At 40.1% G+C, this 26509-nt stretch overlaps 1 protein-coding gene and 1 pseudogene across 2 annotated transcripts in view; one reads left to right on the top strand and one right to left on the bottom strand.

The window, feature by feature from the left end:
• EMB (embigin) overlaps positions 1-9945 on the bottom strand; it is a 42519-nt gene extending 32574 nt beyond the window's left edge. Inside the window, exon 1 of one of the 2 annotated variants that reach the window (XM_027606246.2) lies at positions 9682-9945. In XM_027606246.2, the coding sequence (XP_027462047.1) occupies positions 9682-9799 (118 nt within the window). In that variant the 5' untranslated portion in view covers positions 9800-9945. The remainder of the gene's footprint in view (positions 1-9681) is intronic. The other variant, XM_027606245.1, reaches the window with a different exon arrangement.
• A 71-nt stretch (positions 9946-10016) lies between these two features.
• LOC113928481 lies at positions 10017-20608 on the top strand (annotated as a pseudogene).
• Positions 20609-26509: the final 5901 nt, after the last annotated feature.

The following is a 26509-nucleotide window of genomic DNA, read 5'->3' as shown; positions in this document are numbered from 1 at the left end:
GGTGGAACAGAGGTGGAGACAATGTCACAGAGATGAGCTCAGGGGCTGGTGTTATTTTGCCATTTCTCAATATCAGGACTGGATGGGAGAGCCTACTTGTATTAGAAGAAGAGAAGAGCAGTCCAGACTTGGTCTGGACAAAATCTAAGCTTACAGAAGCTGACGGAATAGGAGGGAAAAGAAAAGCCAAGCTTCAAGAGAAGGGAAGTTTGGGTAGCTCCAGAATATACTAGATGTTGTGACCACTTCCCACCGCCAGTCCATATATTAAAAATACAGACATCCATAAACCAGCCACCACCTGTCCCCTAACTTCATATCCCCTCTAAAGCATTTATCTTGATCAGGCTCCAGATTCCACTGAACAAGCCCCAAGTGCAAAAGAACATGTGTCACTCTTGTGATTTTTTTGCCTTCGGGAAAAGTCCCTTCAAGAGGCAATGTACACAAATGTCTTGAGTAGAAAAAGCAGGGCCGTCTATGGAAGGTACTAGAATAGTAAAAGTGAGTTCTTTGCTTGGCCAAGATATAGATATAGATATAGATTTTTTTTTTTAATCAAAGAAGTGGGAATGTAAACTTTATTGCTTCCCGTAGGAAGACAACTGACAGGAGGTGAAGATTGGTGTTTAAAAGGAAATTGGCAGGGGCGCCTGGGTGGCTCAGTCCTTAAGCATCTGCCTTCGGCTCAGGTCATGATCCCAGGGTCCTGGGATCCAGTCCCACATCGGGCTCCCTGCTCGGCGGGAAGCCTGCTTCTCCCTCTCCCACTCTCCCTGCTTGTGTTCCCGCTCTCGCTGTCTCTCTCTCTCTGTTAAAAAATAAATTAAAAATCTTTAAAATAAATAAATAAATAAATAAAAGGAAATTGGCAAGAGAGTCAGGCAGATGTGGTTTGAACACGTCCCCAAAAGGATTAGGTTGTCACGAAAAGAAACACAAAATGGAGAGGCAGGACTTTGGGATCCTAATTTAAGTTCCGCCTGTCTTGTTACTCGGGGTTTCATTCCATGGAGAAGAGAGGGAGGATCAGCAGAGTCTGAGATTGAGTGATGGTGCCAAGATCATAGCATACATTCCTCAAGTTATCACGCTCACCCCTCTCCTAATCATTGCAGGAAACTTTCCACCCAGCCTTCTCTTACAGTCAGTGGCAAAATTGCCACATAAAGGAGTAACATCTAATAGTTTTTCTAAAGATTAAAGATTTTCCTCCCTCTGCAGGGGCGATGGGGCATGAGGGTGTTGCATCAAAGAGCTGAATAACAACCTAATTTTCACCTATTACTAGTTCATGTGAAATAGCAAAATGGTCTCTACTTAAATACTTTTCACATACTACATTTTAAAATAGACATTGCTAGATGGGTTTATAATTTATGCTATTAACATTTTTAAAAGAAATAAACATGCTATAATTTCTACTTAAAATATTAAAGTAACATTTTTACATATTTAATTCTGGAGCTCCATTTTAATTGAAGTAAATTGGGAAGAAAGAAAAGAGGATAAGTAACACTAGAACACTGCCTTGGGTCTTCAGATTTGCTTTTCTCTAAATGGGAAAATAAGTTCAATCATACCTCTGTTTAAGAATAAGCATTTTCTCTAAATTCCCCCCAAACATCTTTATTATATTTTATGATCTTGGAAGGGTCTAGACTTCATTTAGAGAAAGGTGTAAGTAAAAGCTATTATTAGGATAAGTATCACTCTCTCTTTTTTTCTCTCTCCCCCATATAATGCACTGATTGCTATCAATATGCAGAATTAACAATGTTTTTAACAAATCTTAATTTTAGCATTCTGATACACAGTATTATAAATGTGCAGCCCAATTACAAAAACACTGTAACTTAGGAGTGGATAATATATACTACTTAGAAAACAGAGGTTTGGAATTCAGAATATATTTCCTCATGGAAGCAATGCTATATATAACCACAGGATCCCATGCCAAATTGTAAAAGCGATTTAAGCCATGATACGGCTAAACTATGGCATTAAAATATCTAAGTACAAATATTTCTAATAAACAGTGCTTTTAGAGTTCTACTTCTGGAATCTAGAAATACAGTATTCCTATCCTGTCTGTAATGGCAATAGTAGAAAGAAGAGAAGGGGAGAATGAGGCTATCTTGATTCCCAGACACTATAATCCACAGAGAGTTTGTCAAGAAAAGAGAAAAGAAGGCTTGGCAAGAAAATAAATTCCTGATGGGGACATTTGTAAGTCAGACTTTCTAAGTCAGGGACAGATTAAAAAAACAAACAGGAAGCTCATATTTTTTCTACATAGAATGAGAACCATTGGGCAAAATGGCCATTTTTAGGGGCGCCTGGGTGGCTCAGTCGGTTAAGCGTCCAACTCTTGATTTCGGCTCAGGTCATGATCTCAGGGTTGTGAGATCGAGCCCTGCGTTGGGCTCTGTGCTGAGCATGGAGCCTGCTTAAGATTCTCCCTCTCCCTCCCTCTCTGCCCCGCCCCCCACTCCACTTGAGCACATGCATACACACTCTCTCTTAAAAAAAAAAAAAAAAGGCCATTTTTAGACCAACAACGAAAAAACCTGAAGAACAATTAAAAAGCCTAATAACAAGAACAGTGTGCACTTTTACAAAGCCTTGTAAAACTGGTTTTAAACCTTGGTCATGGAAATATAAACAAATTGATCTTTTTTTTGAAATAGGATTATTGCAATAAAATACATTTCGAAGGGTGATATAAAAACTCTTGTTTCAAACTACCTCCAAATGGTCATTAAGATATGCTAACAGTGAATCTTAGGCCAAATAAAACTTTTTTTTTAAGATTTTATTTATTTATTTGACACAGAAAAGAGAGAGAGAGAGGGAGAGAGCACAAGCAGAGGGAGTGGCAGGCAGAGGGAAAAGCAGGCTCCCCACTGAGCAGGGAGCCCGATGCAGGACTTGATCCCAGGACCCTGGGATCATGACCTGAGCCGAAATCAGCTGCTTAACCGACTGAGCCACCCAGGTGCCTTGCCAAATAAAACTCTTAAAAAATAAAACCCCAAAGGTCTGACTAGGATTCCTGCTCTTTCTGAAGACTGTGGGTTTTTCAAATGTTTCACCCACTAGATTATTCTTTGATAAGACTTAGATTCTGTTCAGTGGTTCTCAACTGGGGCTGACTTTTGCCCCATGGGACATTTAGCAATGTCCGGAGGCATGTGAATGTCACAACTTGGAGAAGGTTACTACTTGTATCCAATAGGTTACAGTCGTTTCCTAGGGCTGCGAGGAGAAAAAATATTACCACAAATGTGGCAGCTTAAAACAACAGAAGTTTATTCTCTCATAGTTCTGGAGGCTAGAAGCCTGAAATCAAGGTGCAGGGTTTTGCCCCCTCTGAAGACTCTGAGGAAGAATCCCTCCTTGCCTCTTCTAGCTTTGGTGGGTGCCAGCAACCCTCGGCATCCCGTGGCTTGTAGCTGCATGGCTCCTGTCTCTGGCTCCATCTTCACTCTGAGTGTGTCTGTCTCTGTATCCAAATCTCCCTCTCGTTTCTTTCATAAAGACCCCAGTCATTGGGTTAAGGGTCTATCCTAATCTAGTATGACCTCATTTTAACTTGATTACATCTGCAGACCTTCCTCTCAAATAATCACTTTCGTGGGTACACACAGTCAGGACTCGAACATAACTTTTTTGGAAACACAACGCACCCACTACATAGGAGAGGCCAGAGATCCTGCGAAGCATTCTGCAATGACAATCCCCCATGACAGAGAATTATCCAGCCCCAATGTCAATAATACCAAGGTTGAGAAACCCTGATTTCAAAGCAGGTACATCCTCAACTCTGATTCTTCAGTGGGATGATTTTTAATAATCTTCAAAAGGCCCTGTGACCCCGAGGTCCTGTTCTATATACTTTAGGTGTAGATATTTTAAAGCAAGAACATTTCTTGTCACCCTTTTTTGCCAGCCCCACCCTTGCTAGGGGCCTATTTTGAGGACCTTTTACGGAAAGGCACTAAGTGCTGGACGGAGCTTTGAAATGCAAACCAGGAAATCTGTGCTAGCTAATAGCTACCCAGACTCTTGGCTACAACATGAAAGCACTTTGGGCTTCAAGATCAATCAAATGAGATATCTAAATTCCCTCTCAGGATCTCAGAACTATGTCATTATAAGGCTATAAAAAAAGATTCTGTCTTGGGAGTAGAGATACATTTGTAATGATATAATCACTTTAAAAATGGCAGAAAAATCTTATTTTCAGTTAAAAGAATAACACCATTTTCAAAGATAACATCTATTATTTCTACATTGACAATATGTTATTTGAGGTATTTTATTATGCGTGAACAGTGACTATGTTTTATTAGGAGTAGGGGGTTTTATTTTTAATAAAACGTTGTGAGGTTTTTTCTTTTTTTCTTTCCTTTTCAAGATTTTATTCTAAGTAATCTCTACACCCAGCATGGGGCTTGAACTCACAATCTTGAGATCAAGAGTCGCACACTCTGCTGCCTGGGCCACCCAGGTGTTTTTTCTTCTACGTCACTGTGAGTCCTAGTTGTTTATTTCTTCGGGTCACATTATATTGTGAAATATGGGAGGCCAATGATACAAAAGTAATTTCAAAAGAGTACAATCCAGGACAAATAGCCTTCACACTTATAATCTGTTTGAGGACAAATACTCCTTTGGAAAATGGTACTTAGTTACATAAACTGATGACAGTTTCTCAATTCTCATTATGGCTTAATGTCTATGTTAAGTAAAGCTTTCTCAGAAAGAGTTGAAATTCTTTTTGCTTCTTTTCAAAAGATCTCAAACAAAAGAGTTTTGAGTACAGAATAAAGAGTTCTTCCCGGGGCGCCAGGGTGGCTCAGTCGGTTAAACGTCTGCCCTCTGCTTGGGTCATGATCCCAGAGTCCTGGGATCGAGCCCCGCATCAGGCTCCTTGCTCCGCGGGGAGCCCGCTTCTTCCTCTCCCTCTGCTGCTCCCCCTGCTTGTGCTGTCTGTCAAATAAATGAATAAAATCTTTAAAAAAAAAAAAATTCTTCCCCTGAACCACCTGAGAATAAGCTGCTGACCTGATGACTCATTCCCCTCTAAAACATGACTGTACATTCCCAGAAAGACCTAACCCCCTCCACTTCATCTCAATACAGCCATTAACATTGGGAAACTGACATTTATGCATTACCATCTCATCCCACACCTCACTGAAGTTTCAACAAAAGTCCTGAAGATGTACTTTTCGGCCAAAGGTTGCAGTTCAGAACTACATGTTGCCCTCAGCTACCATGTCCCTTCTATTCTCCTTCACTCTGTCTCAGCTTTAGTCATTCTTGACTCTTATGACCAGTAGAGATCCAGTATGATGATGTTGTAATATAATTTGATTTGGAGGAGACCTTTCGCAGATATATCACAGAGGTGATATTGTATTCTTCTCATTGCATCCTATTAGATGGCCCATAATTTTTATTCCTCTCTTTGCTGATGGTTTTTACTTTGATCATTTGTTTAAAGAGGTGTCTGCCAGGCTTCTCCATGATAAAGTCGTTCTTTTTCTCTTTTCATGAATACTACTTTATGAGATTTGTGGGAACTTACTTTAAAACTAGGTACTATTTTGTGCCTCATCAAACTTTCAATTGATTCACTTAATTAATTTATATCGGTATGTACTCATGAATACCTGTATTATTCAGTGGGCATTATTCAGCGGATACTAATGGACTTGTATCCATCAGTATCCATACAAGTCCATTAGTATTATTTATTTTATTATTATTATTATTATTTATGTTGATGCTCAATTTTTCCTAGACTTGTTCAGTGGGAGCCCTCTGGCTTTTGTATCCTTTTGACATGGCCCATCATTCTTTGAGCACTTCATTGCTCTCTGGCACAAGAGGTTCAGGGCTTGTCTTATACTTTCTCCTCCCTATTCATAAAATCAGCCATTTCTCCAGTTACCATTAGTAAAGAATGGTATGTAGATCAAGATCAAGATCTGACTCATCACTATTGGGAAATCACTGCTCCACCTCAGTGGGCAGAGCTAATACGTGCATGTATATTCATACACACACATATATGTAAATATATGTGACATGTATGCATTATACCCATACATTTACACATATACACATTTATATCTGTTTATATATAGACATGAAAGATCATGACAGATCTAAAGTCATGAATTTATGCCAGTGCTGTCAATTGCAATCCAACAACCACAAGCTTCACTCTAGTTTTCCATTCCCTTCTTCTCTAGGGAAAAACCCGGATCCTATTATCCTTACTAGCTTTACTTATTTGCTCAGTCTCCCTGTATGCGACTAATATCCCATTGTCACTGCCACTCTTGACCTCAAAGAAATGTCTTCCACACCCACTCAGGCTCTGACATCCTCCACGGCTTGCTCTTCTGCATGCTTAACCCACACCCTCTGATCAGGATCAGACACCACATGTTGGGCTGCCCCTGTGTAGAAGCCTCTGTCACTCTGCTCAGCTCAGAGGCTGAGATCTAGGGCCCCCTGCCCTCTGCAGGAGGACCCACCTCACTGTGCTCAGGCTCTAGGACTCCACATGGGGCCATGCTCCTACCTGGATGCCCTCCGGACCCGGCTCAGCCTCTAATTCCCTGATCTGGGACCCTCTGGCTTCCTCCAACAAGGGAGGGAGGCTGCCTCCCTGCATTCCCCAACCTAATGACTATAGAACCCATTCCCAGAAAAAAGAGATGGAAACAAGAGGTGGAGACAAAAGAACAGGAAGAGGAAGAGCCAGTTGAACTAATTCTTAACAAATGTGTATGTCATTTTAAATGTGATGATAATTTAGGGTCACAATTTTGATGCTTCAGATATAACTCCATTCAAGATAAGGTTATGGCTAATCTGTTCCTTTAAACAATGTAAATGACTTGAAACTGCTAAAACACTGCTGAAGTTTTCTGCTTACAAACACAATGTCAAGAGTGTGTGGGTGCTTGAATAATATTTGTTCTCACAAATATTTATTGCTAGGTAGTGGCTGTGTATGTACAGGGAGTGTCTCTAGAAAGGAAGGTGGTTGATCAAGAGAATATATAAGCAATATCCTCCAGAAGCTTACAACGATCATTTCAAATGATTCCCCTGCAAACACATTTTTCAGAAGATAAACACGACCCCTTCCCTCAATTTGTTCTACTTCAGAGTAATAATAATGATGTTTAAATATTCCCACTTATCTAATATTTGCTTTTATAAAGTTACTTTACCTTTCTTACGTAATTGAAACAGCTTAAAAGAATTAAGGTGAGTCCCTGTACCTAACTTTACTCGAGAACTCCAAGTGTGTTAGTATGCCCTTCAGCTCCAACCAAGCATTTAGATCCATACAGCGTGCTCTGTCAGTGGTTCCAAACTTTCATAGACATACCCAGTTGTCTCAGAGAGACAACTGTGTATTGTGTTTAAGAAAACAGGCATTGGAGGGGGCACCTGGCTGTCTCAGTCTGTAGAGCAAACAACCCTTGATCTCAGGGTCATGAGTTCAAGCCCCATATTGGGCTAAGAGCTTACTTAAAAATATAAAAAAATAAAGAAAACAAGCACTGGAGTCAGACTGAACAATGCTAAGTTTCTGGCTGTACTACTTAAATAATTATATATAATTGGGCAATTATTTAATATCCCTAAATTCTAATGTCCTTATCTGAAAGTCAGGGACAATAAAAGCTAACCCATAGGGTTATATACTGCACAGTGCAATGCCTGGCACATAGTTGTTATATAGTAAAGATGATAAATTATAACATTTTTATTAAAATGTGGCCCAAAGTCTTAGGCTTATAGAACACCTATTTCCAAGTAGTTCAAAGCACCTAGATAAAAAATACCCAGTAAACTTCAGAATAGCCTTTAGCAAAGAGGAAACTGAATGTCACAGAGCTCCATACAGTCTATAAAATGAGATAAGGTTGTTTCACAATTTTTAATTCTGCCTTAAAATGAGATGCTAACTTCATAACTTTCATACAGCACATCATTCTACAATTTTAACTTACGTGGAGCTAAAAGGCCCGACTCACACTCTATACACACACAGACACTTGCCATACCTACATACATCATCCCATTTATTTACAACTTTGCTGATTTATTCCACTTTCATTTCTTCCCTACTTTTTTCTTTAGAACTCTGCTCTGAATGTCAGTTTAAACCTGACTCCCAGCTACCAACAGTGTAAATATTCACACAATGTGCACTCTCTAGGCCATTATAATTTGAAAGCAGTGGTATTCAACCTGCTTAGGATCACGTGACTAAAATCACACGGGAGCTTTCAAAATACCTGATGTTCAGGCTAAATCCCTGGCCAAGTGAATCAAAAATTTTGAGGGCAGGATCCATGTTAAAGCTCCCAGATAATTCCAACATAGAACCAACTGGAGAAACCCAGTTCTAGAACTCACCCAGAATGCAATGGTCCTCAGGGCTGCAACAGTCTTAAGTGAAAGAGGAGTAAATCTAGAAATAGCCCCAAGTCCTTGACCATTCTTTGTTAGTATGAATGAAAAAGAGGTATGTGGCTAGGAAGTGGGACAAGGAAATTTAGGAACTGAAGCAATCCAAAATGTTTTGTCCAAGATGTTAACAACTAGGCCTTTTAAAGGACAGTTGTAAAAACTGAATAATCCTATCCTTTGGATTATCTTACCATCTTTATGTTACAAAAACTCTACATGCTATAAGTTCTTAAGAGTGAATTCCTATGAAAGTTTGAAGATCTTGTGTAGAATATCTTAATTTTAGTTGCTGATAGGCACTATTTGCTAACCTGATTGGCAGTGTACTGTCCTAATTAGCTGCTAACACGTTGAATATGTTAACACAAAAACCCGCATTAGAAAGTAGGTTGGATGAGATACTTTCAACATAAAAGGTAATTATAAACAGGTGAAGATAAAATGGCAAATTTGGTGTTGGTTTTAGTAATGTTTTGCACATAGATCCCTCTTTCAAAGTTTCTTAAACAGTCAAAACAATAACCACAAAAAATTCGCTTTCAAAGACCATAGTGTAAAAGAAGATACACACACACACACACACAATATCCAATGAGTTGTGGGCTTCGGTTCGTTAGTTGGTTGTGGTTTGCTGTTATTTCAACTTAGTTGTAAAAAACATCCTCAAAGCAAAGCCAACCCACCTGCAAGGCAGGGAGGTGATATTTAAACCTACTATCAATTCAAGCGAAGGGACCTGGCGTTGGGGAATGTGGCTTTCCGAAATCCTGCCGCCTTTGCGGAAACCGAGTCGCTACCTTGCTCCCGCCCGCACCCTCACACCCTGCCGCCCTCCTTCTTGGAACACCCAGACACTGCCCTACTACCAACGCCCCCGACTCGCGGGGCGCTCTTGGTTCCAGATTCCATCCCTGTCCGCTCCAGTCTCCTCGTCCAGCTGAGACAACCCAAGCCTGGCCAATGGGAGGAGGCGGCCGCCGCTGGCCACCCGCCGTCGCCGGCCACCCGCCGTCGCCGGCCACCCGCCGTCGCCAGCCTCCCCGCGCCTCTACCCACCAACCCTGCCCCGGCGCGTCGGCCAAGCCCTCAGCCTACGGGGACCCAGCCTCGCGCGTCCCTTCCTGCGCACGCCCCCCCCCCACCCCCAACTCGGCCCTGCAGGCTTCGCACCTGTGGTATTGCCGTCCGCCCAGCTCCGCCGCACCGCCGCGAGGAGGCACAGGAGGAGCAGCGGTAGCTGCAGCGGCGGCGGCCCTCGGAGCCCCCGCAGGCCAGGCAGGGCGCGCATGGCGCCGGCGGGTCAGCCGCGCTCCTCGCGCACAGCCGTAGGTGGCCGAAGTTTCTGCGCACACTCGCGGGTGGCCTGGCGCCTGCTGCCTGTCCCGGGGGCGGGACACGCGACAGAGGGCAGAGTGGGAGGGGCCCGGCTGCCCTGCCCTCCTCCCCTGAGACGCTCTCACGGCGCCTGAAGCCGACCCAGGACTGCGCCCAGTCCTCCATCAATTATGCAGCAGGCTGACCGCAGCGGGCGCGCAGGGATGTGCAATAGCCACCTCCGCGCCGCATCCTCTCCTGCTTCCGCCCTCCCGGCTCTAGCAGGTCTGGGCGGGAGCTTGCTAAAGACGCGGCAGGTGATGTCTAGCTCGTCTCCTGCAGGAGAGCTTGAAACTCCTAATGTGTGTGCATATATATGTATGTCTGCAGACTATCCTTTGCAGTTCGTCTGAGGCAGGGTTCACTTATTCACTCTGATGGGACAGATGAGAGGATGGAGAACACTTTTCCGCACCCCCCGCCCCCGGGACATCCCGGGGTTACTAAGGGGATTTATGCTTGCGCAGGTGGAAGGCGCTATCCAGCTGCCCTGCGTCCTGGACGGCTCTTTCTCGGCTCTCCGTACCAAACGCACACACCTTCCCCTCAAGTCTCTGAAGGCTTAACCGGTTCTCTCTAGATTAAGGCTTCGGAGTCCCAAGGCCCCACAGGGTCTGTTTTTCTTTTCCTATTGTTTGCTTAGCCTCACAGCTTTTAAGGAGCCACCTAGAGGTCAAGAAACAAAAACTACCCAAAGTAGATAACTGTGTAAACGACACAAGCCTGTTGACCTTCAAACTAGAAACACTGTTTAAAAATAATGCTGTCTCCTACCACGCAAGGCTGTAGCTTGGAATTTTCAGTGCTCCCGACCAAATAAAACCAAAAGCTATCAGAGAGGGGAGGAGAAATCTATGTTCTAACATAAAAGAGCAGTAAGATCTGATGATTCTCCAGGGTGTTATAACATATTCAAAGATTTTTTTAAAGCACTTCTCCTAGGTCTTGTACCCTCTCCCTTTGTTTTTAGAATGCCAGGTTTGATATTCATAAATTCATTGCATATCAGTGTCAAAAAAAAAAAAAAAAGGCTGAGTGGTTCATTTTGGTTAAGCCGCTGCCTTCTGCTCAGGTCATGAACCCGCGGTCCTAGGATCCAGCCCTGCGTGGGACTCTCTGCTTAGCAGGGAAGTTTGCTTCTCCCTCTTCCCCTGTCCCCTCCCCTTGCCCCCCCACCCCCTGCTTGTGCTCTCTCTCACTCTCTTTTCAAATAAACAAATAAAATCTTAAAAAGAAAAAAAATTGCTGCCCTTCATCCTGTCTCAGGATTAACTACAATCATTTGTCTATACCTTCTGAGTTTTAACAGTGAGCACATCTCCAAACAAGCTGAACACTAAGTGACCTTCCCCAGTTGGTCCTATAAGCTCAGATTCACTTTACTTCAAACAAGGTGACCTTATTTAAAGAAAAATCATCTTCTCACTTGAATCAATGTGTTCATAAATTAGGGAAAAGTGACTTGCCCAAGCTGAGGCTAATTCCCACTGTCGCTTTTGTTGTTGCAGCAAAATAAATTGAGAAAGAAATATAATTCTTGGTTTGCTAAGCATTTTGAACGTGTTCTCCCCATTGTTAACTGTTTTATTTTTAGATATTTAATATTAATATTTTTGTCCTTATCCCAACTTCATTTCATTGTTTCAAATGTTCTATATTCTTTAAAACCAGCTTATATGATACCTTCCTTGTATGGCTTTTTCTGACCTTTCTAGTCCAAACTGACCTTTCCTTGCATGATGAGTTAAATATGGCCACAAATACACTGATACTGTCCTTATCATGAGGGGGAAAGAGGGTCCTGTGGCTCCTCTCTTCAAGCTGGGTGGTCTCTGTGACCTCTCTGACCTATCGGATATTGCAACAGTAACATTGTGTAAGTTTCCCGAACCAAACCACAAGAGCATCCATTTCCTTCCTCCTTGTTCTTACAAGACAGCTGCCAGGAAAGTATGACTACCTTGAGATCAACATGCCATGAGAAACCCAAACCACATAGAGAGACAGAAACAGTGAGATGACATGGGGAGAGGCCAAAGAGCAGCAAGGTGCTAGATTTCTGAGTCTCTTCTTGGAGCCTCAGGCAAGGCTGAGTACCATGCAGCGATCCCAGATCCCAGCTGATACTCCTTGGAGGAGAATTGCCCAGCTGAGCCCTGCCTGAACTCCTGGCCCACACAAATGAGAGATAACACTTGTTTTAAGCCACTGAATTTTAGAGTAGCTTGTGTCACCATACTATATTATCCAAACATGTCCCTGTGAACTCATACTGTCCCTAGGATTGTTTGACAATTAATAATTTATAGCCTTGTAACTTGATCTTCATTGTTGGCTTCAAGTTACATTTAAATATTTTATTAGTATTCAGCTTGTTATGTGATTATATCTTCTTTCCCAACCCCATTACAACTCTTTTCAGTATCTCAAAATAGTTCTATAAGTCTTTGTATTTCCTGCAGTATCTTAAAAAAAAAAAATAGTACTTCTTGTGTGCTCTGTTTTTTACTTATTAGAGAATCAGTTAGGAAATACATTTTTTTCTTTTTTTCCCTAAAACTTGTGTTTGTAGAATAATGCTATAAAATCTTTTTTTTCTTTTAAGATAATAAGGTGTTGTTGAGTGAAAAGTGTGTGACAGGGTACTAGAAAGGTGTGAAAATGAGAATGGGAATGTGGATGTGGGTTATCTCTTACAGACGGCAGTATTTAATTTTAAAAAATTATTGAAGAAAACATTGAATCAAACAGTAATAAATGAGAGGGCCTGTTTCCCCATATCAATGCCAGCAAATTAAAATATCTATCTTTGTCCATCTGACAGTTGACAAACAGCATGCATTTACAGTTTAACTTGTACTTGTTTTATTGTAAGTTGGGGTGAGCGTTTTACATATGCGAAAATGTCGTGTCCAAATGTTGCAAACAACAAAATCCGGTCTGGCTAGCTTAAGTAGGAAAATAAGCACTTAAAAGTTATTAGGTACTACTTGGGATTGTTGAAAAAATGGACTCAAGGATAAACTTTCAGGAACACCAGGGTTCCTGCAGTAAACTCACCGCATATAGATACCACTGATGCCTCCGCCACCAAGCAGGAGATGCCAGGGCCTTGGTGCCCTGCGTCCGCTACTGCCTCCACCCCTGGGGCCACCTGTGGGTCAGCAACTTGTCCTTGCAATCCCTGCTGCCACCTTCTCCAGCCAAATGGGGGCGCTGCTCCTCTGCTCTCCGAGTCAGTCTCCCTCCCCGCGGGGGGTCCAAAGCGAGAGCGCCTGCCTTACTGCTAGCTAGCTTCAAGACAGGCTGAGTGTTTGAGTTCTGAACTCGAAGGGAGAAGGCAGGATTCGTAATGTGAAAATCTCCCCAAATATCGAAGGGTCTTCAAAATATGGCAAGAATAGCCACTCCAGTCCTCCCCACTATGACAGGCAACCTTTCTTCATACTTATTCTTTAAAACAAAAGCAGATGCTCCCCAACTTAATACACCATGTACTCACTCCAAATGCAGGCACCCCATTCAACACAGAAAGAGACCCGTCTCATGAGGAGGGGAAGTTGGATCCCTGCCTGGTACAGATGCACATTCTAAGGCTCTGGGACAGGAACTAGTAGTATGTTCATTTAACATATGTTTTTGTAAAATTTGCTAAAGTAAACATTTTAACCGGAATTATTTAATATGACCATTTATTTCTACTCCAACTGCTCTTGCATCTCACTTTCCCACATGTCAGATGGCATGCTGTGAATGTTTTTGGGGATCCTGCTAAGAGGAAGTTGAGCTAAGGATACATTTCATAGAGATTTGTTATAATATAGTTTTGTGTTTTGCAGTCCCTTTGGTATAAGGCCAAGTTATTGCTATTAGCCACCCAGTCAGAAATGGCTTAAAAGGTCTACAGACTTTTTGCTCTGTGACTCAACTAGCCCTGTGACTGAATCGACTCTCTGGACATCCTGACATAAAGGTGAAGAATCAGAGACCAGATCCTGATACTCTATGGTCACTTGGCACCAGAAATAAGTTGATAGGGAGGGAAAAAGGATGCCATTGCCGAATCAAAGGTGTAATAGACTGAATTGTATCCCCGCACCCACCCAATGCATATATTGAAGTTCTAACCCTCAGTAGCTTGGATTGTAACTGTATTTGGAGATAAGCCTGTAAAGAGGTAATTAAGGTTAAACGAGGTCATATGGGTAGGCACAGGATCTAATATGACTACTCTTGGACCTAATCCAATAGGTACCATTATAAGAAGAAGAGGGGCACCTGGGTATCTCAGTTGATTAAGTATCCGACTCTTGAACTCAACTCAGGTCTTGATATCAGGGTCATGAGTTCAAGCCCCGTGTTGGGCTCCATGCTGGGCATGAAGCCTACATTTAAAAAAAAAAAAAAAAAGAGAGAGGAAGAGACACCAAAGGAAACGTGCGCGCGCGCGCACACACACAGAAAAGGCCATGTGAGGTCAAAAGCCTCAGGAGAATCCAAACCTGCTTCCATCATTTGTCACTGTCTATTTAGTTTTGGGTAATAACTTTTCCCAGTATGCCTTTTGTCTTGTGACATTATCACCAAAAATTATTTGTTATGTAGTCAAATTAACCAGTCTTTTTAAAAAATGGCTTTTGTCTGTTTAAAAAGTCTTTTTTTAAAAAGCCTTCATTGTTGGGGCACCTGGGTGGCTTAGTCGTTCAGCGTCTGCCTTCAGCTCGGGTCATGATCCCAGGGTCCTGGGATCAAGCCCCACATCGGGGTCCCTGCTCAGCGGGGAGCCTGCTTCTCCCTCTCCCACTCCCCCTGCTGTGTTCCCTCTCTCACTGTGTCTCTCTCTGTCAAATAAATAAATAAAATCTTTTTTAAAAAAAAGCCTTCACTGTTTCAAGAAAAAAATAAAGTCATCCTATGTTTTCTTCTAGTATTTTCTGCTTTCTCTTTTTTCTGTTTGAAATTTATGTTAATATAAATGTTAATCTCTACAAATGTAAAATTATTATGTAAATTTATAGTAATAATTATGACTTATCTTCCTGTCATTTTCAGTCATCTTTTATTTTAGAATAAAATATGCAAAGAAGGCATACTTTATTTTAGGATCAACAACATGTTATGTGTTCTATAAATGTCTTTTTGAAGATGGGTGAAATCAGTAAGTAGTAACTCTGGGTTTGGGTTCTGATAGAAAGCAGCTTTGTATGCATTCTGGAAGATTAATGGTTGTTCAGGAGAGTGTTTAGCTAATAAATGTAGGTTTTGCTTGTTAAGGAACTTTTGACCAAAAGGGAAAGGCAGAAGGTTTAGTTCTTCTCAGCATAGAAAATTAGCAAAAATGGAGATGTATGTGAAAAAGAGAAACCTCTGTGTGTGGTTGAGACAGGCTTGCTGATTCATACTGGTTAAAAGAATATTTGAAGGCAGGGGTTTGAGTCACATCACTACCATTTAATCTTTTTGTGAATTTAGAAATAATCACCACTCCAAAGTTCGGTTTCCTTTCCTATAAAAGAGGGAAATAGTACATATCTGCCAATGTTGTAAAGATAAAAATAAATGTTTTGGCAGTATTGCAAACTATAAAACAAAATATGTGGATGTTTGTTGTTGTGATTTTGTTGTCATTACTACTATTGTTATAGATTGCACAATCGTGGTATTTTTTTTCTTGAGGTAATTTTGTGCAAAATGCATCCAATTTGCAAGCTGTGCCTTGTGCATTGGAGCTCGGAATAAATGCTACCAAGTCACTCTAATGGATTAAGGAACAGATTTTATTGGCAAAACTTATAATGGATGTGATCACCAGAAAGAAAGGCACAATTGTCCAATACCTCCCCTTATATACCCACAATACCATGAAGGTGCATGCTAGCACCAGAGTACTCTACTGGACACACAATGTAGTTTAGCATTTAGGGGAAGGACCCTATCTCACTGTTCATAAAGAACAGCCTTTTTGATGGATTTTGTGGCCAACACATATAGAAGTGGTAGAGAAAAATCAGCTGCCAAACATACTGTGACCTTGGTGCCCATGCAAACCTAGATTTAGGCACTCTTACTGGTATTTCCTACTGGTTATCCTGCTAAGTCTTTTTTTAAACATAGTTCCTGAAGAATAATAAAAAGAAAAATTCTAATGTCCATTTCTTACCTATTTATCTTTTAACTTCTTGATTATCCAACTTCTTGGATATCTTTATCTGCCTTCTTCATAGGAAGGAAGGGTGAAACACAGTGCCAGAATAAAGAGAATTGTGTAAAATTTAATTTAGAAACAGATCCTTGGACCCCCACCTGAATTGTATGTTGTTAGGCAAAGGCTCTTTTCCCACCCTCAGAGAAAACCAAAGAGAGGAAAACAAAGGGTCTTTAGTCTTGGATCTGCAGACTTGAAGGTGTGAGTACTCAGGACTAGACACCTAATTTGTGGGGCTCAGAGCAAAACTAAAATACAAATCCATTGTTCAAAAATTACTAATTTTAAGATGACTCCATAGAGAATTAAACCATGTGTCCAGCCCTGATTGGGACTCGGTGTGACTGTACAAGTTCGCTCTGTCTCTGTGTAGCTAGCCAGCTATGGGTACTTTACTGAAAATAGGAAGATCAGTGTCCACACACACACTGAATGCTGGATGCTAAGAACCCTTTTTTTTTCTTTTCTTTTTAAATTTTTTTTAATTTAACTATAGCTGACACACAATGTTACATTAGTTTCAGGTGTACAACATGGTGATTTCACAACTCTCTGCTCACAAGAAGTGTAGCTACCATCTGTCACCATAAAGTTATTATAATACATTGACTATATTCCTTATGCTGTAACTTTTGGTCCCATGACTTATTCAATCTGTAACTGGAGCCTGTATCTTTTTACTAATTGGATGTTACCTTTACTCTCAAGTGTATGTGACCAACCCAAGGGTCCCCAAGATTTAAGATAATCTTCAAATGAATCTGAAAATCAGAAAAGTCCCATATATTTGCTCAGAATGATGAAAATAAACTTTTAATCCCTACAGTCTTACTAATAACAAAAGATCACCAAACACCCAAGAAAAAGATTTAATATGGAAAGAGAAACCAAAACAGAAGAAACATAACTTAGTAAAAATTATACAACGGTAAGAAATTTCGGTAGAAAATGATCATAGAAATCCTTAGATTAAGAGATGATATTGCATCTACGAAAAAAGAACAAGCTATTATGAGAAAGAATATTTAAGGGGAAAAAAGATCAGATTTTAAAACATGATTAAAGAAATGAAAATGTTTGGGAAAATAAAGTTGAGGAAAACCTCACAGAAAGGAAAGCAGAAGGACGAAGAGATGGCTGTAAGAAGAGAAAAAAGGTAATATTATATGATTAGTCCAGGAGGCCCAATATCCAAATAATAGAAAGATAGAACAAAGAAAATGGAGGAAATCAACAATGAAATAATTCAAAAATTAACTAAAACTGAAGGAAATGCAAATTCCTTCAAGGGTTTCCACCAAATTCCCAGTTGGATGAAAATAGACTCATATCAAGGCACATAGGCACATCACTGTGGAATTTCAGAACACTGTGGATAAGGAGGAAATCCTGTAGGTTCCATAGAAGGGGATATGGAACTTGTCAAAAAATAGAATGGCTTTGATGTCAAAGTTTCTCTTAATAGTTTAATTAACTTAATAGTATTTAACTTAATAGTTAAATAAACTTAATAGTTTAATTAACTTAATAGTATTAAGTTTCTCTTAATAGAAGAGAAACACTTCCAAAATTCTGCTGGGAAATGTTTCCAACCTAGAGTTGTAGGCTCTGTTGAAATGTCAACTAAATATGAGGACAGAATAAAAACATGTTAAAGTATGAACTCTCTCAAAAAATTTATCTCCCATCCATACTTTTTCTCAGCAAGCTATTGAAGAAAGTCCTCCTCCAAATCAAGAGAGTAAATCAAATTAAAGGGGGTAAATGTGGGAACAGGAAGGGAGATCCTAGGATGAGAAAAAATTACAAAAAAATATTTCATACTCATCAAAACATACTGAATAGTAGAGAGGAAAGTGTGATTTATTTTCTTTAATTAGAAATCCTACAGTATTCTGCTGTTTAATATAATTTTTTTTGGTTTCTTTTTCCATATGAAATCTTTTCCTTGGGTGTTGGGTGATCTTTAGCTGTTTATTGTTGTTCAAGATTGTGGGGATTAAAAGTTTATTTTAAGGGGTGCCTGGGTGGCTCAGTCGTTAAGCGTCTGCCCTCGGCTCAGGTCATGATCCCAGGGCCCTGGGATCGAGCCCCGCATCGGGCTCCCTGCTCCGCGGGAAGCCTGCTTCTCCCTCTCCCTCTCCCCCTGCTTGTGTTCCTTCTCTCGCTGTCTCTCTCTCTGTGTCAAATAAATAAATAAATAAATAAAATCTTTTTTAAAAAAAGTTTAATCACTCTGAGCACAGAGATAAGACTTTTCTGACTTCCAACTTCACTTGAGGAGTATTTATTTTTAAGATTGTATTTTTAAGCAATTTTTACACCCAACGTGAGGCTCTAACCTACAACCACAAGATTAAGAGTCACACACTCCACTGACTGAACTAGCCAGGCACCCCCACTTGAAGATTATCTTAAATGTTTTGGGGGACCTTTGGGCTGGTCATATATACCTGAACATATACTTTTTGGTAGATACACATAATTATACAAAGGAAGTTTATTTTCTTCCTAGTTTACTAAGTCTTTATACTTAACAGATTCTTTTGAATCAACCTCTCATGATAAGTTACTTTTCAAAAGTAGAATTTAAATAGAAATTGCAGTGGATTTATAGATTAATTTGGGGAGGGTTGACATCTTTGTAACACTGAGTCCTCTCTATTTTGTTAGCTCCATTTTACTGAGTCTTGAGAAATTTTAATTTTTGCTTCATGTGAGTTTTACATGATTTTAGTTAAATATACTCATAAGGGGGCACCTGGGTGGCTCAGTCGGTTAAACAACCAACTTCTGATTTCAGTTTGGGTCATGATCCTGGGATGGAGCCCCATGTCGGGCACCATGCTCAGTGGGGAGTCTGTTTGAGAATTGTCTCCCTCTCCCTCTGCCCCTCCCCCCACTCACACTCTCTCTCTCTCTTTCTCTCAAATCAATAAATAAATCTTTAAAATAAATAAATATATTCATGAGTATATAATTCATAGCCTTTTTTTGTTTTTGTTTTTGTTAAAGATTTTTAAATAAACGTTTGTATTTTATTTCTATAAATTTAAAAAATGCATTTATTCTACAAATAAATTTCTATAAAGTAAAAAATTTTCTATAAATATTAAAAAATTTTTGTTTTTGTCTTTGTTAAAGGTATTTTAAAATAAACATTGGTATTTTGTTATTTCTATAAATTAAAAAAAAAAATCTCTCTATCACTTGGAAGAATCTCCCCTATCCTTGTGTTCTCATTCTGTCCTCCGGGCTTGTCAGTAAGCACATAGCCCCAAGACCACCCTTGACACCTTCAGCCACTCTACGCATGCCAGAGCATCCGCCCGACCCACCCCTACTGTCCCCAGCACTGCCTCTTGCCTCCTCCATCCTGATGCTGCTGCTGAGCAACCTGTGGCTGATGGAACTGGCCCCAGCCTCACCCAGGCCCCAGAGCTGCCACTGGACCCTTGACAGGCTCACTGGCTGCAGACCCATGCCCTGGGCTACATGGCCCAACCTGGCCTGCTCCTGAGCCTGATGCTCCTGCCCACACTGGGCTGGTAGCAGGAGTGCTACCTGGGCACATTGCAGTTCCTGCTTGCCTCTACCCTGCCCCCCTGGCTGCTGGACTCAGGGTGTCCAGTGCAGCTGGGGGCTACAGCTCCATGCCTGTCCCCCCCGGCCATGCTGGTAGGGGGTGGTTACCAGCCTAGACCTCCCCAGGTGGTACGATCACTGTGGCTGCTACCTACCATAGCTGCTCCTTGCCTTGACACCACTGCTCAGCTCCGAGCCACCCCTCCTGCAGCTATTCTGCAGCCTCCTGGCTGGCCTGGCCTACACAGCTGGGGCCTTCCGGTGGCTGGAGCTCTCTGAGCTGAAGCTAAAAGCACTGCAGGAGGGCCTCTTGTGCAGGACCCTGGCAGGGCACTGGCCACTCCGACTCCTTCCTACCCCAGGTGGCCTGGCTGAGCTGCCTGCCTATTCCCCATCCTGTTGGAGCTAGACCTCTTGCCCCTGGACTTCCTTACATGGCCTCCAGTCCCACAGCGAAGGCTCAGCCCATCTCCCGCCAGGCCTGGGGTCTGTGTAGCAGATTTGGGAGGGCTCCTCCGAGGGGAGACTGGCTTGGGTCTGGATAGGTCTTGGATGCTGCAGGAGAGGATCCAGGCCTCAGTCATGAGGGGCCAGCACAGTGTCTGAGAGCCCACTATGACTGCTTAAGTCCACTGTCTCCTGTCTGCAGCTGCAGCAGCTGGAGCACTTGGGCTTCCCTGCAGAGCAGGCTGTGGTGGTATTGGCAACCACAGGCCGCATGGAGGGTGCTGTGTGTCACTGCTGGCTGGGGGGGGGGTTGGGGGGGAGGTGGGCATGGAGGTGACTCAGGAGAGGGGTTGCCTGCCTACCCCCAAGGGCCCCGGTCCTCCGCAGCACAGGCAGACCTGTGACAGGTCAGGTGACAAGAGGCTTGGCCTGTGGGTGAGTAGTCCATCCAAGCCTCAGCTCTGTCTGCTGAGAGTCACGCTGTGATACAGGAGAGCCCCCTCCCACACCGCACCCCACCCTTGCACTGTTTAGAATAAAAACCAGTTTGCTTCTCCAAAAAAAAAAAAAAAAGTATTACTATATTTTTATCTTCTAACTGGTCACCTTACTAAATTATTTTGTTCCTTTTAATAATTTTTTTATTGACTTTCCAGGATTTTCTATGTAGAAAAATCACACAAATTGCAACTAATGGTGATTTTTTTTTCGTTTCTCCCTTTCCAATATTTATTTCTCTTATTTAAGTTCTTGTTTTATCACCTTTGGCCCCACATTTTCATGTAATAATCATGGTACTTAATTTAAAACAACAGAATAAGCCAGACTCTGGTTAATTTTGGCAAAACAAAACAATAAAAATAGCTCAAGGAAAACTGGAGAACCATATTTAGAAAAAAGTGTGATATTAGTAGAGGAAAAGACAAATAGTTTAGTGAAGAATAGAGAGACAAAAGGAGACACACCTGTACATAAGAATATATATATGATATTTCAGAATAGTGAAGAAGAGAAAGATAATCCAATAAATTAGAGGCTAATGTGTTATACATTTTGATAGATATATTTAGATCCCTATCACACACATCATATTAACTGATAAATTCCAAATTCATTAGAGTTCTAAAGATAAAACTATAATACTGTGTAAAAGCTATAGAAGGATTTACAAATTATTTTAGGGATAGAAAAGGACGTTAGATATACAGAAAAAGACTGACATTTTTGACTACCGTATGAAATTTTAAAGAAAATTTATACATGATGAAAGACACCATAAAATAAAAACAAAATACAGATTAGGAGAAAATATGTACAGTGTATCATCTATAAAGAGTTAATATCCTTAATATTAAAAGAGCACCAATATGTTGGGAAAATTGGACAGCCACGTGCAGAACAATGAAACAGTACCATTTCCTTACATGATGCACAAAAATAGACTCAAAATGGATGAAAGACCTAAATGTGAGACAAGAATCCATCAAAATCCTAGAGAACACAGGCAGAACCTCTGTGACCTTGGCCATAGCAACTTCTTGCTAGACACGTCTACAAAGGCAAGGGAAACAAAGGCAAAAATGAACTATTGAGACTTCATCAAGATAAAAAGCTTTTGCACGGCAAAGGAAACAGCTGACAAAACCAAAAGACAACCGACAGAATGGGAGAAGATATTTGCAAATGATATACCAGATAAAGAGGTAGCGTCCAAAATCTATAAAGAACTTATCAAACTCAACACCCAAAGAACAAATGATCCAATCAAGAAATGGGCGGAAGACAGAAACAGACATTTTTCCAAAGAAGACATCCAAATGGCGAACAGACACATGAAAAAGTGCTCAACATCACTTGGCATCAGGGAAATCCAAATCAAAACCTCAACGAGATACCACCTCACACCAGTCAGAATGGCTAAAATTAACAAGTCAGGAAACGACAGATGTTGGCGAGGATGCGGAGAAAGGGGAACCCTCCTATACTGTTGGTGGGAATGCAAGCTGGTGCAGGCCCTCTGGAAAACAGTATGGAGGTTCCCCAAAAAGTTGAAAATAGAGCTACCATACGACCCAGCAATTGCACTACTGGGTATTTGCCTCAAAGATACAAATGTAGTGATCCAAAGGGGTATGTGCACCTCAATGTTTATAGCAGCAATGTCCACAATAGCCAAACTGTGGAAAGAGCCAAGATGTCCATCGACAAATAAATGGATAAAGAAGATGTGGTATATATACAATGGAATATTACATAGCCATCAAAAAAATGAGATCTTGTCATTTGCAACAACGTGGGATGAACTAGGGGGTATTATGCTAAGTGAAATAAGTCAATCAGAGAATGACAATTATCCTATGATTTCACTGGTATGTGGAATTTAAGAAACTAAACAGAGGATCATAGGGGAAGAGAGGAAAAAATAAAACAAGACAAAATCAGAGAGGGAGACAAACCATAAGAGACTCTTAATCATAGGAAACAAACTGAGGGTTGCTGGAGGGGAGAGGGGTGGGGGGATGGGGTACCTGGGTGATAGATAGACGTTACGGAGGGCACAGGATGTAATGAACACTGGGTATTATATAAGACTGATGACTCACTGACCTCTACCTCTGAAACCAATAATACATTATATGTTAATTAATTAAATTTAAATTTTAAAAAATATTTTATATACTTGATTAAGGATTGAAATACTGCTTTTAGACAAATGTTTGGTTAAATAAATTATTAAAATTCAAAAAAATAAAAACAATTGAATAAAAAAACAAAAATAAAAGAGCACCAATAAATCAGTACAAAAGATAAAGACCCCACTTTAAAAAAAAGTGGCATGGGATGCATTTAGGGCAATATATAAATGGATTAGGATTAGTCTTAAAAATCTGGTTAAGAAAGTAGAGTTTACTGCATTTTCTCAGCTTTCTTTGTGTGTATCCAAATAATAAAGATCTCAGTTCATAGCTTCTGCAATGAATTTCTGCATGGACCAGAAATAAAAAGGATAGGTAGAGCCATCAGCAAAGTCAATGGCATAGAGACAGCCTGAAAAGCAAGTTCATTCAGATCAGGGGGCCCTTGGAGGACTCAGGTGTACAAGTTCGTCCAGAGTCTCAGCATCTTCCAGACCTTTGAGGGGACAAATTACATTCTCCATCTGTTTGTAGCCCAGCCAGGCCCCTTAGCCAAAGGAGAAGAACTCTACTGTCTTAGGATGCTTTGAAAAAACATTTTAGAAATGCTGGTCCCTTTGGCGTTGAAGCAAATAAACAGGGCAGGTCAGGGCAATGGTGAGTCTGAGTGAGCGTGCCCCAACACACTGGCAAAGAGAATCTGGAAAGGTTTGTCACCATAGTGGAATCACGTAGGATGGCCAAAACACTGACTGCAGCACCTGGAAGACAGTGTCGCTTATCTCTATGCCATGGTGATATTCTCTCCAGGGCCTACCATAAACTGGGCAGAGATAGCTCCATAATATGCAGGATGCAGTGCAGAATGTAAGTGTGAAGTCCCTGTTCAAAAAGCAGGAAGAAGTTCCGTTACAAGTACTAAACCATAAAGCTTTTTACCTTTCTTCTGTGGTCTTTCTCTCGACCTCCGTCTTTTATATTTCTCTAAGTAGAGAAAAAAATGTTAATTATTAGAAAGAATTTTACCGTTCATCTTTATATTGTTCAATACCAGATTAGATGCAAATATAAGAATATGTAATTCATATGCAGAGTCACTGAAATTACACAATTCATATGTCATCGTTTATACATACATGTTTTTGGTTCTTACCAAGTAAGTGAAAATGTTGCACAAAAGTAACTTTGTTGTTTTTATTTTGCTTCTTGGCACATGCGCATTCCACCAACACTCTACCTTCTACTTATTGATGAGTAAAAAAGAACTGAAAAGAAAAGGATCTAAGGGTTACCCTTTCTTCCTTCTATGTCATTTTCAGTATAAGTATTGATTTCAAAGGTGAAGCATTCTTTCACCCAGCTTTTATTAATGGAGATTATTTGATACTAATCTATCACATTTAAGAGATTATAATGTACATATAATAAATATATATTATATCTCAATATTTAATTATTTTCCTGAATACATGAGTCAAGAAACCTTAAAGAAACATATTAAGTTACTCTCAAAAGTTACTCATGAATAGAGTTAAATATACTGATGAATGATTCATGTCACATATATGGAAGTGAGTATTAAAAAAACAGACATTTTGGATACAGGTATAAACATGAGCACGCGCACACGTGCACACACACATTCATGTACTTATTCAACTTTTTCTCTAAAACTGAAAGTAAATGCATTTTGAAAGACTAAATTCCTCATAGGTTGGCAGGGCAAAAATTCATCTTCAGTTTACAAATATTATGTGTATTACCTATAAAAAATACTGTCGTTTCTTTACAAAATATTTTGTATTCAATAAAGATTATATAACACAATAAAACTTTAGAAACTATAAAGATAACATATTTAAAGTTAAGCAAATATTTTACTTTAGAATATTATCAGAAATTGTTCTTTGAATATATAGCAAAAAAAATTTTAATTAGCCCATATCTCACTCTATTTATTTTTAAAGATTTTATTTTTTAAGTCATCTCTCTACCCAACATGGGGCTCGAACAACTTCAAGATCCAGAGTCGCATGCTCCACCTACTGAGCCAGCCAGGCACCCCAGCCCCAGCTTACTTTAAAAGCGATAATATTTGGCAATCTCTGGAGTACTTTCAAATAACTGATTATGTCCCCTGGTGACCCAACGCTACCTGTGTTTCCTATTTCAACAAAGCCATTCTCTTTGAAGTGGAGGATGTGAGATCAGATATTGCTCCTCAAGGAACTGAAATTCTATACACCTGGCCTTCAGTTTCACTTCTCTGTAATCCACTCAAGTTTATAAACAGGAAGAAAGGGTAACATCTATACACAAAGGAAGAGAAGAGAGGAAGGGAAGATAAACCCTTGCCAGTTAATTACTAAAGAACGACCTAGGTGGAAGTCACTTTCTTCCATGATTTCAGCTATTCCACTAACTTTGTATACATTTCCAGTAGAATGAGTACTAGACTGGGTTAGCATCTCTGCACTCAGGGGTATTGTGTACTTGACACCAAGAGCCAAATGTTTTTCTAAAATTTGAATTTCATCAACATTGTACTGTATTATAGTGATTTCATACCATTGGAACACAGCTTTTGGTATTATTTCTTATTCTCTATCTAACATCTCCTATTGGTCTGAATTATAATTAATCATATAAAACACTTTAAAAGTATTTTGCCTATTTTGTTTGAGGGAAAGACTATTCAGAGATTCTCAGTTAACAAAACAGTGCCCTCTTGGAATGGAAGCACATGATATGCCCTTAAAATACATAACTTCATTTTAAATCTCACACACACACACGCACACACACATCTATATAACTAGATGCAGGTATCTAGATATACATACACACCTATATAGGTATGTACATAACATATATATTCAGATACATTATTTCAAACTCATATATATGACAAAATTTTTAGTTTAAGTCTGTATCCCCAAAAATGTTGGAAAAGTCAGAAATATTTGACTGGAAGTACAAATTCTTTATGAAAAAGCAAAATGTAATGTGTATTACTCTTTCAAATATGAAACTATACATACAACTTATAAGTTATCAGAACTTTTTTGGATGTGAACAGACTAGTGTTGTTAAAATAGCCATATAATCCTGTCAAATAACAGTGACTATTCCATTTAACTCTAATTTTCCCAGCCAAGATCAAACCTGAGCTTATTTCAATCCCTCTCATTCTCAAATCAAACTCTATACTAAAAAAAGGCAAAACAAAAAATGCACTGTAGTTTGAAAACTGCATGTTAGTGAAACAGTGGTTGATTTGTTAAAGTATTTCACTGGAAAATAATTTTAAACCACTGAAAATAAAGGTGTCTCAAAATATAGCCAATGCAGGAAAGTACAATTTTAACACCGCAACCAATTGTAGTTAATGTGGCTTAAAAATCAGGACTCTGGATACACAGTGTTCTCCCTTAACACTTCTATATTGTATTCGAGTCAGCATTGACTTTGAAATTTTTTATGACTTCAGATTTTATGTAGTTATTTTTCTTAGACTTTTTTTATCTTTAAACTTTTGTTATGGAATAATTTGGAACAATATTCCAGGTGATTCTTGTTGTGAGAATAAGCTGAATGGACACGAGCTTCCAATTTTCAGGGTTTTGTTTTTTCCCCCCTTAGGAGAGATTCTTTCTGCCATTACCACCCATAATTTTCCAGCCTCCACAATTTCCTCTTTCTTACAAGCAACACTTGTTAATATAGTTCTTTCATGTATACCATTGAAATT

Source organism: Zalophus californianus, chromosome 5, assembly GCF_009762305.2.
Source record: "Zalophus californianus isolate mZalCal1 chromosome 5, mZalCal1.pri.v2, whole genome shotgun sequence".
NCBI lineage: Eukaryota > Metazoa > Chordata > Mammalia > Carnivora > Otariidae > Zalophus > Zalophus californianus.
This window is presented reverse-complemented; position numbering and strand designations above follow the sequence as displayed.